We start from the raw sequence: 21,236 nt of genomic DNA on the forward strand, positions 1-21,236 counted from the left end.
GGGCAGGAGCTCAATTCCTTTTATCCTACAACATTCCCTCAGCTAGGAGGTGGCTAGTTCTTGGACTTAAGTGACTCGGACAAGGATGGGGTTGGTCCTTAGCCAAAAAAACATGACTCAAGGTTACTCTGTTCCCCTTCCCCCCACATATGCTAGGTCCCTTCTGCTGAAAACTCCTCACGACCCATGTTCTAAGTCCAGTCATACGGGATATTTAACTCCTCCCACCTTGTCTCTGGTCAGCCTGTGCCTGAGACTCAGAGAATGCTTTTTGTCCATCTGCTTTGGGCGGGTCCTTTCTAGCAGCCCGGGAAAGCCACGTGCTAGCGCATATGGATGGAACTGATGGACATTGTCTATTATACCCACAGGAATTCAGCCTCCAAAGAGCTACATTGACTCATTGATTTGTATCCATGCTCCGGGCTCCTGGTACCCACACTATAACGTAAACTCCCTGCTGGCGGGGAATTTGGAGAGTGTGTTTGGCACAGGATAGGTGCTCAATAAACAAACTTTGAAAGGGAGAGAGTTGTGTTGAGCGAAGGGAAGGCTGCAAAGGAACTTAAAATTTGAAGGGTTTTCTACGTGTCCAAAGAAAGAGAGAGAGAGAGAGAGAAAAGAAAAATGTGAGTACCAGAGTATCGTCATTATTGTTTTTATTCAACCTTTAGGAATTCCACTGGCATTATTTACCAGAGAGCTAGCAGGGGAATCCAGGCTGGAGGCTAAAGGACCCCTGCCCATTGACCCAAATCAGGAGGCGCAAAGCCTCGGGTCATAAGCAATGACACCCTCTTGGGTCCCGACAGGGACCAGGTGCTGGTGGCCCGGATGGGGCTCTGGACCCCCAGTACCCCGCTGCCCCCTGCCTTCTCGGAGCGCTAGAGCATGCCCAATGGCAGCGCTGGAGCCGCCGAGGGCTTTGCACGCTGGTACTCCGCTTCTCCGGGTTTTAGCAGGAGCCTGCGGGGGGATTGGGGGGGTGGTGAGGGGACCCGTGGAGCCTGGCAGCCTTGGTCGAGCGTGTGGGGAGCTGGCGCGTGGCGCAGGGCTCTCTCCTGCGTTGCGGTTACTGGGGAGATGCTGGAGCGCGGCGCCCGGCTGCTCCACCTGGCGGGCTGAGCGCGGCGCGGGGAGCCCCGGGGGGTGGGCGGGGGGCGCGGACTGCGGTAGAATGCGAGCCGGGCTCCTCCGGGACTGCGAGACAAAGCTCGAGCGCGGTCAGGTGCCGCTCGCCCGCCGCTCGCCGCTCCACTAACTTGTCTCTTGCTGGTGTCTGGTCTCCAAGGCTCTCAGCGCTTTGGGGTGGTGAGGGGCGGGGGGAGTGGGGAGTTAGAGGGTCTGCGGTAGCCGAAGGGGGGAGCCTGCCTGGTGCCGCTCTTCTTCCCTTCCCTATCGCTCCCCTCCCCCCACCCCGTCGCTGCCGCTTTCCCTTCCTCCAATTCGGAGAGCGTCGGGCGCCTGTGACATGCGATCGCTGCCAAGTGACGGACCCCGAGTCTGAAGTGCCCGCGAGGAAGTGAGCGCCAACGCGGGCCGCCGGCGATGACAGCCATGAAGCCGGAGCAGCAGCCCACCCCGGGGGCCAGGGCGAGCCAGGCTCTGTCGGCGGACCAGGTGAGAGTTGGCAGCTGCGGCCAGGCCCGCCAGGGGAGGGAGACTGCTAGCCGCGCTCCCCCCGCCCCTCCTCCCGGGCTCGGCTCCCACGCCTCACTCTCCCCACCCTCCCTCCGCCCCAGTTCCAAGGCTCTTCCTCAGCTCATGCATGGACTCCGCAGGAAGTTAGAGCATCTGAGCGCGCTCCGGGGCCGGGCGAGAGGATGCGCACGGTGGAGAGCCGCGGGGAAGGGGGGAGAGAGGTAAAGGCTGGGGTGGCCCAGGGAACCCCAGCGGGAGGGCCCCCGAGCGAGGGAGGGAGAGGTGGCCGGGGCCAAGGAATGGGGGCTTCTTGGCTCCTAGTAACGCACGTTGGAGGAATTGCTGCGCGCCTGGAGGCGTCCACTTGCTGGGTTCGAGCCCTGTCTTCACGTAGCTCGTGAGACGAGCGCTGGCCAGAGCTACCCGAGTAGCCGAATGACCTTTAGGCCGGCAGAGTTTTTCCGTTCCTTTCTTTTTTCCTTTGAGGAGACGGGGACGGGGGCGCACACCTTTGAGGTGGTCTGCTTGGAACGGAGCTTGGAGCAAAAAGGCATAATTAGGGGGAACTGGAAGGATACTGGCTTTAGTGATTTGTTGGGTCCAGATGTGTTGTGTCTGCAGAGATGAGGTGCCCTGTGCTGGCTGAGGGTTATTTTAATTGCTTTTCCGTCTTTCCGCTCCGGCCACCCCCTTTGTGTTTCGGTCTTTGGGGATCTGTAGCATAACCATATGGTGAATCTCCATCTCGTTTCTGCCCCTGGATTGGGGTGACTCGGGAGTTTGGTGTCGCTTTTTCCCAAAGTTGGAGGGTCGGGAGCGCCGAGGTGCCCTGGCAAAGAAGAGGGCGGCTGTGAGAAGCCGGGTCGAGATGCTGTCACGTTTACCTGAATTAGAGAGTCTGAACCTAGAGGGTTACACTTAGGTCCGCGGATAACTAGGGAGCTGGAGAAGGGAGGCGCCGGGGTACAGAGATGGTCGCTTTGCCCCGAGTGCACTGTTGAAGGCCGCCCGACGCATTTCTGGCAGAGACACTCCTAGCTCACTGCTAGACATGGGTGAAGGGGGTGCAAACAGCGAGGCTCCAGTAGCATCTCGGCTCTTCGCATATTCTAAGCATTGAGGAACTAGTGAAGGGGAGCTGTCCAAATCGTCCTGAGTGGCCGGGGTGGGGGTGGGCAGAGGAGGCGACGCCAGGGCTGCTGTTATTAATATTCTAGTCCTGGTCATCGCTTCTGCCTAGTGGCCTCTCTCTTCTCCTTTTCCCTCCCCTTCTCATTTCCCTCACATATGTTTCACACAGGTGGTGAGGATTACTCAATGCCTTACAGCTCCTCATCCCTTTACTGGGATGAATGTTGCAGTTTTTACAAAGCAGTTGTTTTCTTAAACATCCTCTTTGCTCCCTACCCTGAGATAAATATGAGATTATTAAAACATTTGTATTACACTATATGTCCCTTCCCCTCATACCTCTTTTCCCTGCTCCCTCCTGCACACATCACAAAGTAACAACTGGTTAGCAGATTATAAAAATAATTTCAGGAGAGGAACATGGGTTTAATATCCTCTTTCAGACTGACAGCCCTTAAACTTCATTAACAAGCCACTGAGCCTCTCTACTGCTCTTGGAATGATGCTACCAATAAGAATGATTAGTCAGGTGAGAGTCCCCACGTGAAATCTTTGCTCACTAACCTGTGACACCAGCTGGTTACTTGAGGTGCTGCAGACAGTTCAGTGGTGGTGGAGGTGGGGAAGAAGAAGCAAAGCAGAGCACACAGAAGCTGAAAATGTATATGTAAATGGTGGACAAGTAGTATATAGACAGCAAAGCCTTTTGTCAGAACGAATCTGGTACTTAAAATTCATATAAAGACAGAGATTCAAGTTTGAATCCGTTGTTTCTCTTGTTAGTGTGCGTTTTTGTTTATGGTCACTTTGAATAGTCAGGGAGTGGCCATTTGCAGAACTCTTGTTTTAATTGAGTTTTTTAAAGTGCCTTTCTGAGCACTGACATGATTTTAAAATGTCAATGGTATGCATATTACGCTTGAGTTAAAATGAAAGAGATTGATTTCTCAAGGGAAAAGAAAGACTGAAATATACATGGCAGCATCCCATTGGAGGTTTTCCAAGCACTCCCAGAAAATACCTATATGTAGTCTATTCTTTGTCTAAAGCTTGACATGTGAAATCATGACCAGATGATGTGGACAATTGCTGTCAGTGCTTAAGCTATTTCTTCTAAGATTACTAAATTTTTATTAACAGTATTAGTCATTGTGACCTAATTCTGCAGTTGTCAGACAACTCTCATGTGGTCCTAGATATAATACCTCCATATAGACATGACTGATTGTTCAAGTTTCTGCGATATTTCTGGAAAAAAAAAAAGATTCACAAATTTATCTAAAACTGTAGCTTTATGAGGTTCTACTTAATGGTTAAATAAGGGGCGTGTTCCAACTAGTCACTTAGTAGGTATTGATTTTGAGTGATTTAAGCTTTTGAATGTTGTCAGAAAGGTCCTGTGCTTTCTGTGGTAGAGATGTTTATGAAACCTCAAAGATGCCTTGTCCTGATGCCATCAAATGCCCATTTCCACTTACAGCGCCGCAGAAGACCATAGTCTTTCCTCTGGGTGAAATGGTTATGAACCACATAATTTGGTTGTTGTGATGGTCCTTTAGAGAGCCAGACGTCCCTGTTTCATCTTATCTGCTCTGGTACAGGGTGCCATGACCAGAGGCAGCCCTTCCTCTGGGAGCAGCTGCAGCAAGAATAACAGGAAGTGAATATTTTTATTAACGTTCTGAATCATTGGAGATATTTTTATCATCTCAGTAGTCTTGCCTTTAAAGCTTCATTGGTTAAATAAATGTTTATAACAGTTACTTCTGTTGTTTTTATGACACTCCATATTTACAAAATGTCTAAAAATAAATGTTTGCTATTGGTAGAAACAGTCATTCCCACTTAGCGTATAATCAATATTCATTTTACATCAAGGGATACAAAATCTTGAGTGGCTAGTTGTAACTTACTAGGTTTGGAAATCACTTCCTGAATGCTTGCCGTGTGCTGAGTACTGTCCTCTGGGTTGATAAGTTAACATTCAATGAATGCATTTTTCTGTTTGATCCTCGAAGCAACTTTTTGAGTTAGGTCTTGTTGTTATTCCTGTTTTAGAGATGAGAACACAGAGGATTAAACAAACTAAGCAACTTGATCAACCTTGACTTCATAAGTGGTAGAGATGAGACATAGCCCTAGTCTATGGCACTTAAGAAAAATAAGCTCATTTAAGTCTAAAGCTCCACCTTCTGGACTTCCCTGGTGGCAGAGTGGTTAAGAATCCAGCTGCCAATGCAGGGGACACGGGTTCTAGCCCTGGCCCGGGAAGATCCCACATGTCCCGGAGCAGCTAAGCCCATGCGCCACAACTACTGAGCCTGTGCTCTAGAGCCCATGAGCCACAACTGCTGAAGCCTGTGCACCTAGAGCCCATGCTCCTCAATAAGAGAAGCCACCACAATGAGAAGCCCGTGCACCACAACAAAGAGTAGCCCCCGCTTGCTACAACTAGAGAAAGCCCGCGAGCAGCAATGAAGACCCAATGCACCCAAAGATAAAAAATATAAATAAATTAATTTTTAAAAAAGCTCCACCTCTAACCTCTACACAGTTATAGTTCAACACACTCCGATTAGCATAATGCAGAAGAATTGCAAATATTATGTATGTGTGTGTACAAATTTACCGTGATTATAAAGTAAAGAATTTGTTTAAAGCTTCAACTATAAATGTAAATAATATCTCTTGAAATTTAAAAGTTAACTTAATATCTATTCTATTGATTAAAATAATATAAAAAGAACCAGATATACCCTGATAAGTACATAGTAACTTAAAAAAAAATTTCATATCATTTGCCCTTGGTAATGATGAGACTTTCAAGGCTTCCTAAACAAGTACATTTTTATAGTTAGACCTGGTTTAGAATTTGCCCGCGTTGCCACCAGGTGGCACCCTTTTGCTGAGTCCAATGGGGAAAAGTATTTCCTAAAATGTTTGACAGTCCTCGGCGCCAAAAAAACGAAATCAAACAAAAACAAAAACAAACAAGGAAAAAACCCATAACCTCACTTTCTGAAGTATGACTAAAAAGTGTATTTTTATAAACAACTCTTTGGCTGTAGAGGCAGCATTAGTTATGCATAAAAAAATAAACAGCAACAACAACAAAACTCATTCTGGTAGAAATCCAGTCACTTACAGTTCAGCACATAGCAGCCTCTTGATGAAATAATTCATGATCAGAATTGCGATTAAATATGTAATGTATAAAATGCCTTTTGTAAAATACCTATGATACATTTGACTTTTATGTAACATTAACCTAAAATGTTTTCATAGAGAAATTAGGATTCACTATTTTTATTTCAACTTTGGTCAAGCAAACCTGATTAAAATTTTCAAATGTATGCTTAATGAACTCATAAAAAAGTTATTCTTCCTTTTTTCCCTTACTAATACATAAACACGTTATAATTTAGTTTATAAAGTATTGTTTTTAACTCAGAACCTCAAAAATAGCTTTTAGAAACCATGTTGAAAAACTTTATTTAATAGAAGGTTTATTACTTCTAAACGTTCAACATAAAATATATACTATCTTATTGGTGGAAGAATTCTATATGATTTGGTTATGAAAGACATTTGATGCAGGTGCTATGTAGAAGTCTTTATAACTTAGGAGATATTATATGTTTCCTACCATCCCTCAATTTCTTATTATATATATTTTATGTATATCTTACTGCATATATATGACATTGTATCTGCTGAGTTTAGAACATACCACAAAACATTCCTTGCTTATAAGCTTCTAATCTCTCTGTTTATTTCAAAGACTGAGCAAATTGCACATTTAAGAAAGATTAAACTATATTAAAAACAAGTTAAAGAAAATTGTATTATTAAATATTAATGCTGCATTATCTTATGAAGTGCATTGCATTGGAAACAAAACACTGAAACCAAATTTCTCTGAGTAAAAATAAAGCTATTTCCCAGTTTTCATTCCTTGAATCATTTATAATTACATAATGTTTTAAGCTCCTAGTACTTACAGGCATATTTTAGATTTACTCACAGTTTACCAACATACACAAAACTAGAACGTTGCAACTAGGACTGTGAGCTTTTGTGCCGTCAACCAGGAGTATTTCTTTACTACTGTCTATAGGTTATGCACTGGAAAGCACAGATTCAAGTTCATATGTCAGCTTGGCCAGTCATTGCTGTGTTTTGGGGGGCAGGATAACTCATTTTCTGTATTTCATCTGTGACTGGAGGTGACTACAGATCCTTTACATGCTTGTGGTAAGGACTGAATGAAAGAATATGTTAAAGCTTTTGAATAATGTTTGTTTCATACCAATACTCTCATTAAATTTACAGTCTAGGAACAGGAGCCTAGGGGAAAACAAAGCTTAGAGGATCACTGAATCACCTACAGCTGGTATATTATTTTAACATTTTACTGAGTATTGCATTGTTTAGTGCACATATGTGTATGATTACATATGAGTTTGCACATGCATAAAAATATTTTAATAATGTAATAAAAATTATTGGGTTAGGCATCTAGCCTGATTTGGCAGAAATGCAGACTTCAAAATATTCTGTAACATCCTTATTTCCACTCAATCAAAACTCACTTTTTACTGTCCTACGCTGTAAGGGACCAGGCTGAAAGTAAACATTGGCTAATTCTCACTAACAGGGGAATTAGCTGCTAAATACGCGTATTGTTTTCAATGTAATGCACTCATATTGGTAATTAGCATGGAGAAAGAGGAAGTTTGAAGAAAAAAGGGGTGTGACTTATAGAAATATCTCAGGAGGTGAGATTTCAGTCATTTCAGTCATTCAGGAGAATGTGCAGAGTAGTGGAACCCCCTGCAGGGAGCCCAGTGTGGGTGCGCCTACCGTCACTGGGGTTGAGACTGAGTGACCCAATATTGGGCTTAGCATAATTTGAAAGATTTTTTATACACATTTTTCTACAGTTATTCCTATGCAATATTTAAATACACACAACATTTTTGATGTTGCGACAATTAAAATTACCTCCATATATTTTCATACTTGCTGAGTGACTTCGTGTGTTCTAATCAAGTCTGCGTCTTACTGAAATATTATAACGGGGGTATATGTACGAAGACATACGTCAACTAGCAAAGGGTGGAGCTCTTCCCATCTGAAGACCTGTAAAGGCTCCAAAAAAGGGCAAATTAATAATGGAGGGAATATAAACTTCTTCATAAACACGTCTTCATGTAGAGTTAGAAATGTTTCCACCCTCGTGTATGCTGCCTGGCTTTGAGAAGTCTTACAGCTCAGTGTTGATTATTCCCAGTACACTCTGGTGTTAAAAGTTTATGCTTGACCTGATCCACAAGCTTTTTGGCAATAACTAATCTCCTTTTACTTTTCTCCATCTAGACAACACCTGTTTCCAAGGCTTTTAAATTGTGTACCTATCACTCCCCTCCCCAACCTGATAGAGACATCCTTATCATTTATTACATATTAACTAAAGGAGGGCTTGTCATTTCCAGGATAGTAGAGAAAGCTGGGAAGTAGGCTCAGTGGAAAGAATGGGACACTTAAGAGAGAGCTCCTCTACTGTAGATTCGTTTTAGTTAAGCCGTCCTAAATCTCCAAGGTTTCAAACATACCCATATGTGATGGTAAATATAACACCCACTGCCAGGCCAAATACAGAAAACTGACTTGTATCCAAAGCTGATTAAAATAAACATTTTATTTTAAACTATAATTGATGTTAACAGCACTCTTCGTAATATCTTCTACAGAATAAAAAATGATTTTCATTTTCTTTTCAAGTTTGTCATCCCGTGGTTTATTTGAAATTTGTTAAAGCATTAATAATTTTTTTTTTAAGATGTTGGGGGTAGCAGTTTATTAATTAATTTATTTATTTTTGCTGTGTTGGGTCTTCGTTTCTGTGCCAGGGCTTTCTCTAGTTGTGGCAAGCAGGGGCCACCCTTCATTGCGGTGCGTGGGCCTCTCACTATTGCGGCCTCTTGTTGCGGAGCACAGGCTCCAGACGCGCAGGCTCAGTAGTTGTGGCTCACGGGCCTAGTTGCTCCGTGGCATGTGGGATCCTCCCAGACCAGGGCTCGAACCCGTGTCCCCTGCATTAGCAGGCAGATTCTCAACCACTGCGCCACCAGGGAAGCCCAGCATTAATAATTTTTAAACCAACTTTCAGATAACATGCTTATTCCATTAACCGGAACAGCACATTTTATTGTACAATATATTTTGGAATTGCCAAATGATTTTCAGATTTAATTATATTCTGGGGAAGAAGGCAACATGATGTAAGGTTGAAAACAGAGTCCAACAGATTGCAGGTTGAATCCTTCTTCTTCCCTTTATCATGCAGTTTAGGGCAAATGCTTTAACCCCTCTAAAACCTTTTCCTCACCTTTAGAGGAAGTAGATGGGGAGAGACAGTCTGTATGAAGGGCTTGTACAATATCTGGCCCAAGGCAGCACTTAGTAAGTATTTTTATTCTTATCGCTACTATGCTTCTCAATCATCTAAGAAGATTATTTCATTCTTTTGCAAGGGTAATTTTGCATTTACCTTGATGAAAATGCTGAATATATATGTATGTGTGTGTGGTGTGTGTACATTACCATATGTACACACACCACGTACACATACATACTTATGATCTAAATATACTGGGTATTTTACAGTCGGTTTATTGTAAGCCTTTAGGTAAAAATTTTTAACAACCTGACTGATTTCTCCTGTTTTTAGCTGCTCACCTGTTTAGGATCTTCTTTGAAGTGCTCATGGTTTAATACTCTCTTTACAAAAGTTTGGTTTCCAGAAACGATTGAATTTCCTTAGAAATTCTTTGCATATGGGAGCCGATGATATGTTGAGTTGAAATTTAAGAAAAGTGCATAATCAAAACTGACTTCTGATCTGGAAGTGCCAAGTCAAGCTGCCTATGTATTCTCTAGCCAAGGTGTATATTATCTGACTTGAATATTATTGTAATTTATCATACTTATCAATTTTTAACAAGTCAATGCAAAAACCTATGTATCAGGTTACAAGAGAGCAAATGAAGAAAAGTGAGGAAACAAGCCACGTTGATTATCTTTATTCCCAGCCCCCTTTTGAGATCTGAATGATCTAAATGAAGATCTAAATGAAGATTCTTCTTCCATTTGAAAGTCTCTGCTCTGAAAACATAAATATGACAAATCTGAATTATATCACTGAGAACCTGAATGGCAGGCTCTCCTGTGATTTATTTTCAAAGAATGGACCAGAGAGACCACTCGAAGTTTCATTAATAATGCTTGTACAGGGTAGAAGCAGGCCTTTCCTGTCATTGGTACATGGGTTTACTTTTTGCAAGAGGAATGGAGTAAATGAAAATTCTGATACTCACGTTTCCATTAATTACATCTCACCTCCAGGAAAGGTTTTAATATGAGTTAATTAATGCAAGACATGGACTTTTTTTTTTCATTTCACATATTTTGAAACAAGTGCTAGAAAGTCTTTTTTTAAAAATAAAGCAACCCTTTCAATCAATGTTTCATAAACTTGCATAATGATTCTTCTCACCTAGACACAGAATCCAGGATTAGGAATCAAGACACCTTTTGAATAGAGGTCAAAAATCTATAGAAAAATCTTAAATTCATGTAGAATTTCTAAACTGCAGAAATAGGTCATTTGTTTTGCTAGGTTAGCATATAATTTACATTTCCTGGGATCTATGAATTTATGAATAGATTTTCCTATCGACTCTATTAGCTTTTAGTGATTTTAAGGAAAAAGACCATGCATTTCACTGGTTTGTTTCTTTTTAGAATACTACAAAACATGTTTTAAGATATAAAGAAAATATAGTTTGAAGGTATATTCATCATCTTCATAAAGTTACTCCTTTTCTCTGATCCTGTGAATTAAGCGTATTCCGTTTCTTGACAATCATGTTGGCAGTGATAGGCAGGTGTGAATTGAACGTGGAGTTGGAATGGAAGAGACTCACCCTTATTCACATCTGTGGAGGTTGTTTATAATTATTCTAGATGGGGTTTACAGAACATTAGTGCCACAGTGGCATTACGGGTGTTTTGCATCTGCCACTCCTTACAAATGTCTGTTCTCACAGAATCAGTGCTTCTTACGTTACAGGATTGTCATGTTGATTCCTTCGTCTCCCTTTGCATCTGCGTCATCTCCAAATCCAAATCCAGTTTTTTCTACCTTTCTGTATTTCTGAGATCCAGTTTCTGTCCAAGACTGATTCCCTGATGTCTAAACTATGTCCATAGTGATGGACATAGCGATGTCCATAGTGGCCTTGCTCATCCGAATTCTCCCTTCAAGTAGCCATAAAGTCATAAATGATGATAACATTTTGAGAAACTGTTCTGATTGCTGAATCTAATGCCTTTGTTTTCAAATCAGGAGACAGTCAGTGCAGAGGTGAGTGGCCTGTCTCAGATCACACAGTTTGTTAGAATCAGAAGCAATAATTGATTTGGGGTCTTTTCAGCAATGGCCGTTTTTCATGTGTCCTGCTGCCAGAGTCAGCTATTGATACAGAGCCTTTGAGAGTTTCTTGGTAGCACAGTCACCTTCCTTAGCATTTGATGTCAGAGTAAAATTTGTTTTTTAAATTAATGTTCTTAAAAGCTTTGAATCTGTAGGCAAAACTCACTTGACATTTCTTGGTTTTTCCAGTGTGATGTGTTGGTTCTAGGCCAGTGGTCCTTAGACTTTTTGGCACTTGGCAGCAAAACTTCACAGAACCGCATATGCATCTTCTCCAACTTGCCATGGCAAGAAGTCACCCCAATGTCCTAAAGCCATCCTGAGAGTAACCTGTGAGATGCACTCTTCCAAGGAAACGACAGCATCTCTCACCGTACATGAAGACACAGGCATTCTTAAACCTCTTCTCTTCCCCTCAGCATGAAAGAGGACCCATTGACCCTCTTTCAGCAGTTGAAATTGCAATTCATTGATGAATAGACGAGTGATTGGATGAATCCCTTTTTTTTTATTTTTTAAACTTTTTAAACATCTTTATTGGAGTATAATTGCTTTACAATGGTGTGTTAGTTTCTGCTTTAAAACAAAGTGAATCAGTTATACATATACATATGTTCCCATATCTCTTCCCTCTTGCGTCTCCCTCCCTCCCACCCTCCCTATCCCTCCCCTCTAGGTGGTCACAAAGCACCGAGCTGATCTCCCTGTGCTATGCGCCTGCCTCCCACTAGCTATCTATTTTACGTTTGGTATGCACTTGGCACCCTAGAAAGCACCAAGGTGAATTTTAGAGCTTTCTTGATAAGTTAATAGAAACAACAGGCTTCTGATTCACTGGAATTCTTGGAAGACAGGGCTGCTTCTAGAAGCTGTGATAATTTTGTCGGAGTCCCAAGTTCTAATACCAGACCAGAGAAACTTTTACCTGCTAAAATAAATAAGCAAGAAGTAGTTTTGAGTCACACAGAATTCTTTTTAGTGGAAAGGACTATGGCTTTCTATTAATCTAACCTCAGTTTAAACTCTATTTACTAGTTTGAGCAAGTTACCCAGTCTCTCTCTGAATTTAATACTTCATCTGGAAATGGGATGATTCTTACCATGCAGAATTGTTCTGAAGACTAGCAATGAGATAGGTTTATTAAGCAGGGGATGCTGAAAGTGGCTGTGCTTTTTGTTGTTGTTGTCCTTGATGTGTATTGGGTTGCTCTACCAGACAGAGGCAGAGGGATGGGCAATCAAGCTTCACTGGATTGGAGGTTCCAGCTTTAAAGGTTTTTTCTCTGTTACTTTGATTAAACTTCAGAGCAACTTTAATACTGAGCTCTTGTTTTATTTTGACATGGAGATTATATGGATTCATCCCGGCTCCAGAGCAAACATGGATTAGGAGTTGGTCAGTAAAATATATGGCATCCATTTATTTTTATATTCCTTATAAGTGCAGAAAAATGAACAAAGTTTGCATTCTGAAGGTGGAAAACTGAATGTGGATTTGCCTTTCCTGATTTCTTCCCTCCATTCAATGGTTAAAATCCTTCTCATGCTTCTGACACAGTCTACATTTGGAGTACTGTTTCATTCTTATTCAGAGCTACAGTCCTTGAGCTGTAATGGCAAATCCAAAAAAAACTAATATAGAATCACAGACGGTGCAAATATTTGAAAATAGGTAAATACAATCTAGGATTAGCTGCTTGGGCTCAGAAATGTCAGCTTTGTATTGCTTATTCGTCACACAAGGCGATTTTAGTTAAGGCGAAAACCAGGACAAAAGCATCATGATACAAAATTGCTGGTTTGGAGCTATGCAGCATAACAAGCCCATAATTGTTATATAAACTCTAGAATAAGTCGGTCTGTAACAGGAAAAGGTGTTTCAGGGAGGTCACAAAGCACCAAGAGGCTATATAGGTGGTAAAAAAATTAAGTAAATATGATAACATGGAACTGCTATCATTACTGTCTGCTGAATTATATTTAAAGCCAAATTGTTTTGTTTTTTTGCGGTACGCGGCCCTCTCACTGCTGTGGCCTCTCCCATTGCGGAGCACAGGCTCCAGGCGCACAGGCTCAGCGGCCATGGCTCACGGGCCCAGCCACTCCACGGCATGTGGGATCTTCCCGGACCGGGGCACGAACCCGTGTCCCCTGCATTGGCAGGCGGACTCTCAACCACTGCGCCACCAGGGAAGCCCTAAAGCCAAGTTTTGAGGGGAAAATATCTATTCTTATGAGTATGCTGCATTTTCATATTAAATGACCTGAGCATGGGAACCAATAGATTGCGAGCATAAAATCCGTACATGGTAATTATTAGTAGTAACAAGTGCTATGTGTCCCTGTTTCTGACTCTGAGCGTTTTAAACAATATAATGTAATTTTCCTTTAGTTTTGCCCCTATAAGAGATGTGATTCTTTGAAAAGGTTAACTAACTATGGTGATTAAGTCACCTGGTCTACTGATAAGACAACTGAGAATGATAAAGGCTAACTTGTTCAAGGTCATACCCACTGATGAATTTAGAAACTGGAGTAGATTAGAAACCAGAGTTCCTCACTTCTGGGTTGGGAGTTGGTAGGAGACTCACTCAATCATGGGATCATGGAAGTCATTTCTGGTTGTCTGTGTTCTTGTCAGAGAAGTAAAGGTGGATGAGAATTAACATGGGAAGGTTCCAGCTTGTTTAAAAGTTCTTCTTTTAATTTAAAAATTTTTTCTAGGCAGTAGGTTTAATAAGATCAGATCTATTATATATCAATCCTATCGGGAAGCATCAAAGAGCAGGTGGTCATGTGTGTAATGGTTGTGTGAAGCCTCGATTTTCTGCGGTTTCTCATTTCTCGGATGAAGTGGCAGAGAATGAGAAGAGATGCTGTAGATTATATACGACCTGTAAAGCAGCACTGATCCCTATCAAGTAAGAAATCGTGGATCTCATATAAATATACAGCGAACATTATGTCAAGGACTTAACTTATTAATAAAGGAACCATCAAGATGGTAAAGCTAGTTTATAAAGCGTTTGAGGAAGAGAGATTTATATAGTCAGGAAAACAATGGCATACAAAGTTTGCAAAATTAGATCCAAAACTGGTTAATATCCAATAGGGAATTTAAATGATAACCTTTGTGGTTATCTTTTATAGCAGACAGAAATTTTTTGTAACCTATCTTCTACAATTAACATCTAACTTTACAGACTTTGGATCTATGTCAAAAGTAAATGGTAAGTCTAAGAAAGAGACATTCTCCTTAAATTGTATAATCCTTGTGTGGGCTGATTAGAAATTCCTCAGTCTTGACATTAGAAGGATCGACACGCAATCATAATTATGTTTTATTTCCAAGTTCTCAAAAATTTGCTTAACATCCTGACCTTACAAAAATGGTGCAGTCTGGGTCTACACTTGATGTTGCAACCAACTTTACACTTGATGTTGCAACCAAGCAACTTCATCATAACTTTCTACAAGCCCTGTGGAGCTTTAAATGTCAGACCCCACTCACCAGCAGTGAAGTTGCCCGTCAGCCAACATTGCTTGTCAGATTTGTCCCAACAAATTGGTCCAGGTGTTTTTGAAGGATGGAAGAGAACAGTTTGATACTTTCAAATAGCTCTCTGTGGAGAAGATAAAGTAGAATAATTGCACACAGGGAGGTGAAAAGCCATTCTCTATGATTTAGCAAAATAAAGTCTGATCAAGTTGCATTGTGGTAGTGGTTCCTGGGAATGGTGGCTTTCAGAGCTGCCCTTTGTTTTTGTTTTTTTGTTTGTTTGTTTTTCTGTTTTTATGACGAGTATGGTTATACTGCACTGTATAGTTGAAAGTTGCTGAAAATCTTAAAAGTTCTCATTACAAGAAAAAAATTTGTAGCTATATAAGGTGATGGATGTTAACTAAACTTGCTGTGGTAATCATTTTGCAATACATATATCAAATCATTATGTTGGACATACACCTTAAACTCGTGCAATGTTACGTTGATTATATCTCACTAAAACTAGAAAAAATTAATTTAAAAATGATACATTCTGGGTTTAATTTCAAGTTTGAGAATTCCTAGCCATGTGAAGTCTATTCAGATATTTTATTCTGAGCCTTTGTTTGCTTATCTGCAAAACCTGAGGCTCTAATTAAAAACAAATAAGCAAGTAAAGAAACAAAACCGAGCTGCCCTTTGGAGGCGAGAGATACTGTAATCCCCAACACAGTCCTAAGTGTTCCTTCTCTTGTCACTCACTTTCCTGACTGCCTGTCAAGAGAAAGCTCTTCTCATCTGTCTGAATATATCTGAATTCCACCATGACTCCCTTTGGTCTTTTAATTTTAAGGCTGAGCAGGGGGTGGTCATGATTTAGGTCTAACTGTATTTATTTGACATGCCATGGTGACTTGGGAGGCTGTGTCTTGAGAACTGATATTCAGGGCAAGAGGAAATGAGGGCTTTATGAATGTGAGGGGGTGGTGACAGGAGGACATAAACGTAGAAATAGGGCTGGGAATCTCTGGAGAGAATGATCACCTGCACGTGGGGCAAGCCACTTCCCTTAACTGACCCTCAGTTTTCTAATCCGAGTGAAAAAAAATAAAAGGTAAGTTCAGATGAGTATTTTTGTACTATGTATAAAGGCGTTTGGTGAAAAGTTAGGGGTTTAAACAATCTTATTGGATTACTAAGATTTATTTCCTAAAATATCTTTTACTACCTATAGAAACGTATCCTACCGAGTATTAGGAAAGATGCTCTAGATCAGTATTGTCCAATAGTACATTCTGGAATGGTAGAAAAGCTTGTATATATGTGTTTTCCAATATCGTAGACACCAGCCACATGTGGTTATTGAACACGAATTGTGTCTAGTGTCACTGAGGAGCTGATTTTCAATTTCATTTAATTTTAATTAAACTGATATAGCCATATGTGACTAGGAGCTACTGTATTAGACAGTTATTTCTAGACCTTTGTTTTTTAAACATTAACATGCATATGAATCATTTGGAGATATTGTTATAAAGTAAAGTCTAACCTGGTGAACCTGGAATGGGGTCCAGATTTTGCATTTATAACATGATTCTAGTCTTTGGACCACGCTCTATGTAAAACTATTTCTCAGCATCAGTGATTCTTGAATTCTAATTTATGGCTTTGCCCAGGCTGACATCTGTCATAGAAGATAAGTCTGATGGGCCTGTAGCAAATTTACAAAGTAACTTTAGTATTATAAAAGGAAAATAATTTTAGTGTTAAAATTATCACATTTTTATTATCACTGACAGTGGCTAAAGTTTTGAGTACTATTCATATATACCATGCAGTGGTAAAGTGCCTATATCTCATTTAAGCCTCACTATAATTCTGTGTAATATATATTACTTTTATTGCAGCTTTGCAAATGAGAAGCTGCGGTTTGGAGGGTTAAGAGAGTTCCAAGGTAGCACAGATAGTAATTAGAGAAGCTATCTTTGGTCACATACAATCATATATATTATAATAAGTATCAGTTGCTTTCCCTTATCAAAATGAGGCCGTGATTTGCTGTGTGTGGGTGATCAGTAAATCATATTTGATTCTTTTCCACAGATAATAGTAGTAGTAGTAGTAGTAGTAGTTTTACTCGTAGTTTCAGTAATAATCCCCTTTAGAACTCTGCAAGTTAGTACTGTCATTCTTATTTTAAAAATGAGGAAATTGTGAGACAGAGAGGTAAAGTAGTTTGATTAGGGCCACACACCATAATTCTAGGTAATAGATTACTTTTATTCCAGTTTTGCAAATGAGAAGCTGCAGTTTGGAGGGTTAAGAGATTTCCAAGAACCGCAGCAGCAGAACCAGAGTCTGAACCTCTGGAGCCCATGCTCTTGCGTGCTCTACTAGACAGTTTCTCAGGTGTTTAGTGAGTACCTATTGTGTGTCAGGCAGTGTGCTAAGAGCATGGTTCCTGTCTTTTTTATGTTCCATGACTTTGAGAATATTCACCATGAATAATTTCATGTTTACTCAGAATGTTTTAAAACAGAAAAATGACTCTTCCATATCCAAAGCGTATACTTCAGTTTGTGTGGTATGGGAAGCCAACATTAAAATTAGGCATAGCTAATTTTAGTGTCTTTTACATGATAAGTATCTTACATCTACTATTTTATTAGTGAAAAAAATGATGAGAACTGTAGGATATGGTGTGTGTGTGTAAACTTCACAATTTAGAAAAACTTAAGATTGTCTTTCCTGTCTCTCACAGTAACCTTGAGCAACACATGGGCTTCATCATTTTAATGAATGAAAAAGTGAATGCTTTCACCCTGGTTATTCAGCAACCTAAGGGTCAGATCTAAGCCTTATTTTGCAGAGTTCTCTTGTCACTTTGTTTAGCTCAGTGACCAATGTTAACTGAGTCTATTTTTGTATTTCCTGATTTTAAACAAATCACACAGTCGTCTTCATTAATTTCTGAATAACATATTCACTTAGTTCAAACATCGAAATCAGTACATATACAGTGAGATGTCTCCCTCCTACAGTTGTTCCCCAGCTGCTCAATTTTGCATTCTATCATTTCCTTAATAGGTCATCACTATTAATGTTTTCATTTTTTTCTTTTCTTTGTTCCAGGGACATCTGTGGTATATAAAAGCTATTCCAAATCTTTCGCCACCTCTTTTTACATAAATGCTAGCATACATGTTTGTTTTAAAATGCATGATATTTTTGTTATCTATGGGTATTATCAAAATAGATTCTCTAACAGTTGGCTTCTTTAACATATTTTCCTCTTTTATTCATGATGAATTAGAGCTCTTTGTGTCCCATAAACTGATAAGCGGTCTTGGTGCTTGTGTGTGCCTGTGCACTTGTGTGCATATAGACGGCAAGAACCATGATCTTGGAACTGCCTGAAATACGATATGTGCTCACTAAACACCTGAAAAATTATCTAATGGAGCACATAAGAGCATGAACTCTAAAAGCAAATAGCCAATATGCTTTCCCAGTCAGCCCCATGAAGTAAATTATTTCATATCATTTATATCACTTAATATTGTTTAAATATTTAATAAATCATTTAACCTCAGTTTAATAAAGGTGAGCAGTTGATCGTTATTATGATATGTATGATCGTATGTGACCAAAAAGACATTTTCTCTATTTACTAGCTGTGATACCTTGGGAATCTCTTAACCTCTCTGAACCTTAGCTCCTCATTTGCAAAATTGGAATTGAAGTATTTAATTTGTTGGCATTCACTTCGATGCTGTACATCTATGTATATGTATATTTTTATCTCTATAACCTTGGTCTATATATGTTAAATAGATTCTTGTAACACATTGAAAAGAGAATAGTGTCCTCCCCACCTTCAAGTATTCGACTCAGGAATAAGTGCCGGCAGTTGCATGTTCTAAAAATTTGCAAATAATTATTGAGCATTTCCCAGTGGATAGATAAAAGGAAAGGGACATTTATTGTCATATTATCAAAGACAGATTTATATCCAGTGAGTTACTCATGTTAAGGAACTAAGACAATATTTAGAAATTTTAATATAGAATTTTTAAATTACCCTGGGTTTTCTGTAACAATAAGGAAGATTTTCTATTACTAGATGAATGAATGGTACTGTAGAGCATAAAGTCTGCCAGTGGATAGGACCCAGCGCTGTGAAAATACTGTTTCCTGTAATTTTATTAAGTAATATGGAAACTTTCAATACGTGATGTTGAATACATGTCATGTTTGCATTTTCTTGCATCCTGGGGGGTTAACCTAATTTGTAAAATGGGAGACATCTCTTTAAGGAGTGTACTATACTTCATTTTCATCTCTTATTTAGCCTAAAAATGCTATATGTTGCTGTCAGCCACCGTTAACTTATTCTCCTAGTGAAGAGGAAAGAGAATAATCATAGTTGAGGGAGAGATGGAAGACCTTAGCCTTTGCAGAATCCTTTTTTATTTTCAAGAAAAAATTACTTCAATAAATTATAAATTCATGACTTTTTATGTCCTTACAACCTCATATAATGAAGAAGCTGAGAACCATTTCAAACTCAGAAATTATCTATTCGGTCAAAATATTCCCCTGTGTTCCACCAAGTAGTCCTGAAAATTATTAAGAAACACACCAGGAAGAAGAATGTCAGTGAGGAAATGTTTTATTGATCCATTTAGGATGACCAGGTCTTCCAAGGCTCCAACCATTTTCACAGAGGGAAGTTTTAGTTAAATGATTTTTAACAATAGGGAAAACAAAGTTTTAAAATTTCTTTTAAGATTCTGTAAAGATTCCAGAGCTCTTTAAAATCAAATAACTCCTTTTCTCTGAAAAATTTTAAAGAAAAATCAGTTCTTTACAATGCACTTCCTGAATTATGGCAGGTCATACTTGGTGGCAGGTAATCTTTAAACACTAGGAAAAAGCATTTTGTTTCTAGTGGTTTGGGAAAGTCAAGCTACTAAACGGGAGGCAGTTGTTAGAGTTCAAAACAGGCACTAATTCTTGATCTGCTTGGGATATTAGGAGAATGGGGGCACTGTTTAGGGGGTACATTGATCAAAATCAAGTAGCGCTTTCATAATTCATTTTTCCTGATCTCTAAATAACCTAGTCAGAAAAGGTATATGAAGCAATGCCAGAAGAATTCGTGATTTCATACTAAGTGAATGAATATGACTTAAAGTAAATCTTAATGAGTTAATTATTACATATTCATACATGAAGACTGGGTAGTAGTAGCATTTGATTTTATCATGAGGAATAAACCCTTCTATGCATTTTAATCCAGCATCTCTTAAGTTAGATCTGTTGCTTTTCCAAATTAACCTGGAAATCTTAGGTCAGATAATATGATACCAGTGAGACAGAGCAGTTTATCAGGAAGTCAGGGTTCTCCTGGTCCCCAGGATGTCACTGTGTTAGGTGGCACACCTAACCCTGTTTCCCTAGCTACCACAAGAATCTCATGACATAGCCAATGGATGAATTTTAAGTTTTGCCCCTGGCAAAATCTAACTTTATCATCCCGTCAATAGAAATACGTATGTATGTAGACCAGCAGTGCAAGAGTGTTCCCTTTTCTCCACACCCTCTCCAGCATTTATTGTTTCTAGATTTTTCGATGGTGGCCATTCTGACTGGTGTGAGATGATACCTCATTGTAGTTTTGATTTGCATTTCTCTAATGATTAATTAATATGGAACATTTCAACACCATTTTCTAACATGAAACTGTTTTACATCAAGAACTTGCAAGGCACATCTGTTCTTTTTATCCTGGACCTTGAAAAATAATTTCGGACAAACATTCTGCTACAAAAATATTTAAGTTAGCAAGTTTTATTTTTTTAAGTCACAAGGGAGAGTCTGGTGAATTATAATGCTAACCTGGTGGTATTCAGAATGTATCATAGGCAGATTCTGTTTTAATTGTCTATGATTTCATAACCCCTCCCTCCATCACTTGGTGACTTAAAACAACAACTACTTTATTTCTCACGAGTCTGCTGGTTAGGTATCCTGGTAGGGCTGGGTGGCAGCTCTCCCGTTCCCTGTGGTGTCGCCAACTCGACTAGTAGCTAGGCTAGGCAGAAGGGTCAAGAAGGTGTCACGCATGTGTCTGGTACCTTGGGACTCGTTCACGTGGCATTTTTCTCCCTCCACACGGATAGCTTGGCCTTCTTGCCAGTCAGTTATCTTCCGAAAGGGAACATTTCAAGCAGTGAAGGCAGAAATTAAGATCTCATAATGATCGACCTTAGAAGTTACAGAGCGTCTCGTCTGCCACATTTTATTGCTTAAAGCAAGACACAGGGTCCACCCAAATAACAAAGGGAGAAAAAATCCTTATCTCCATTAGAGGTGTGTAAAGAATTTGCAATCATCTCAAAACTACCACAGACTCAAATAATGTTGGTAAAAACTATAGACGTATATCTGAGTATAAATATTCACTATATGACCATGGGG

General features: G+C 40.0%; 1 protein-coding gene across 1 annotated transcript in view; it reads left to right on the forward strand.

Moving 5' to 3' along the window:
• Window positions 1-1,548: 1,548 nt before the first annotated feature.
• DPP10 (dipeptidyl peptidase like 10) overlaps window positions 1,549-21,236 on the forward strand; it is a 648,385-nt gene continuing 628,697 nt past the window's right edge. The window contains exon 1 of the mRNA XM_060151528.1: window positions 1,549-1,620. Coding sequence (XP_060007511.1) covers window positions 1,549-1,620 — 72 coding nt within the window. The remainder of the gene's footprint in view (window positions 1,621-21,236) is intronic.

This window comes from Lagenorhynchus albirostris, chromosome 6, assembly GCF_949774975.1.
Source record: "Lagenorhynchus albirostris chromosome 6, mLagAlb1.1, whole genome shotgun sequence".
Lineage (NCBI taxonomy): Eukaryota > Metazoa > Chordata > Mammalia > Artiodactyla > Delphinidae > Lagenorhynchus > Lagenorhynchus albirostris.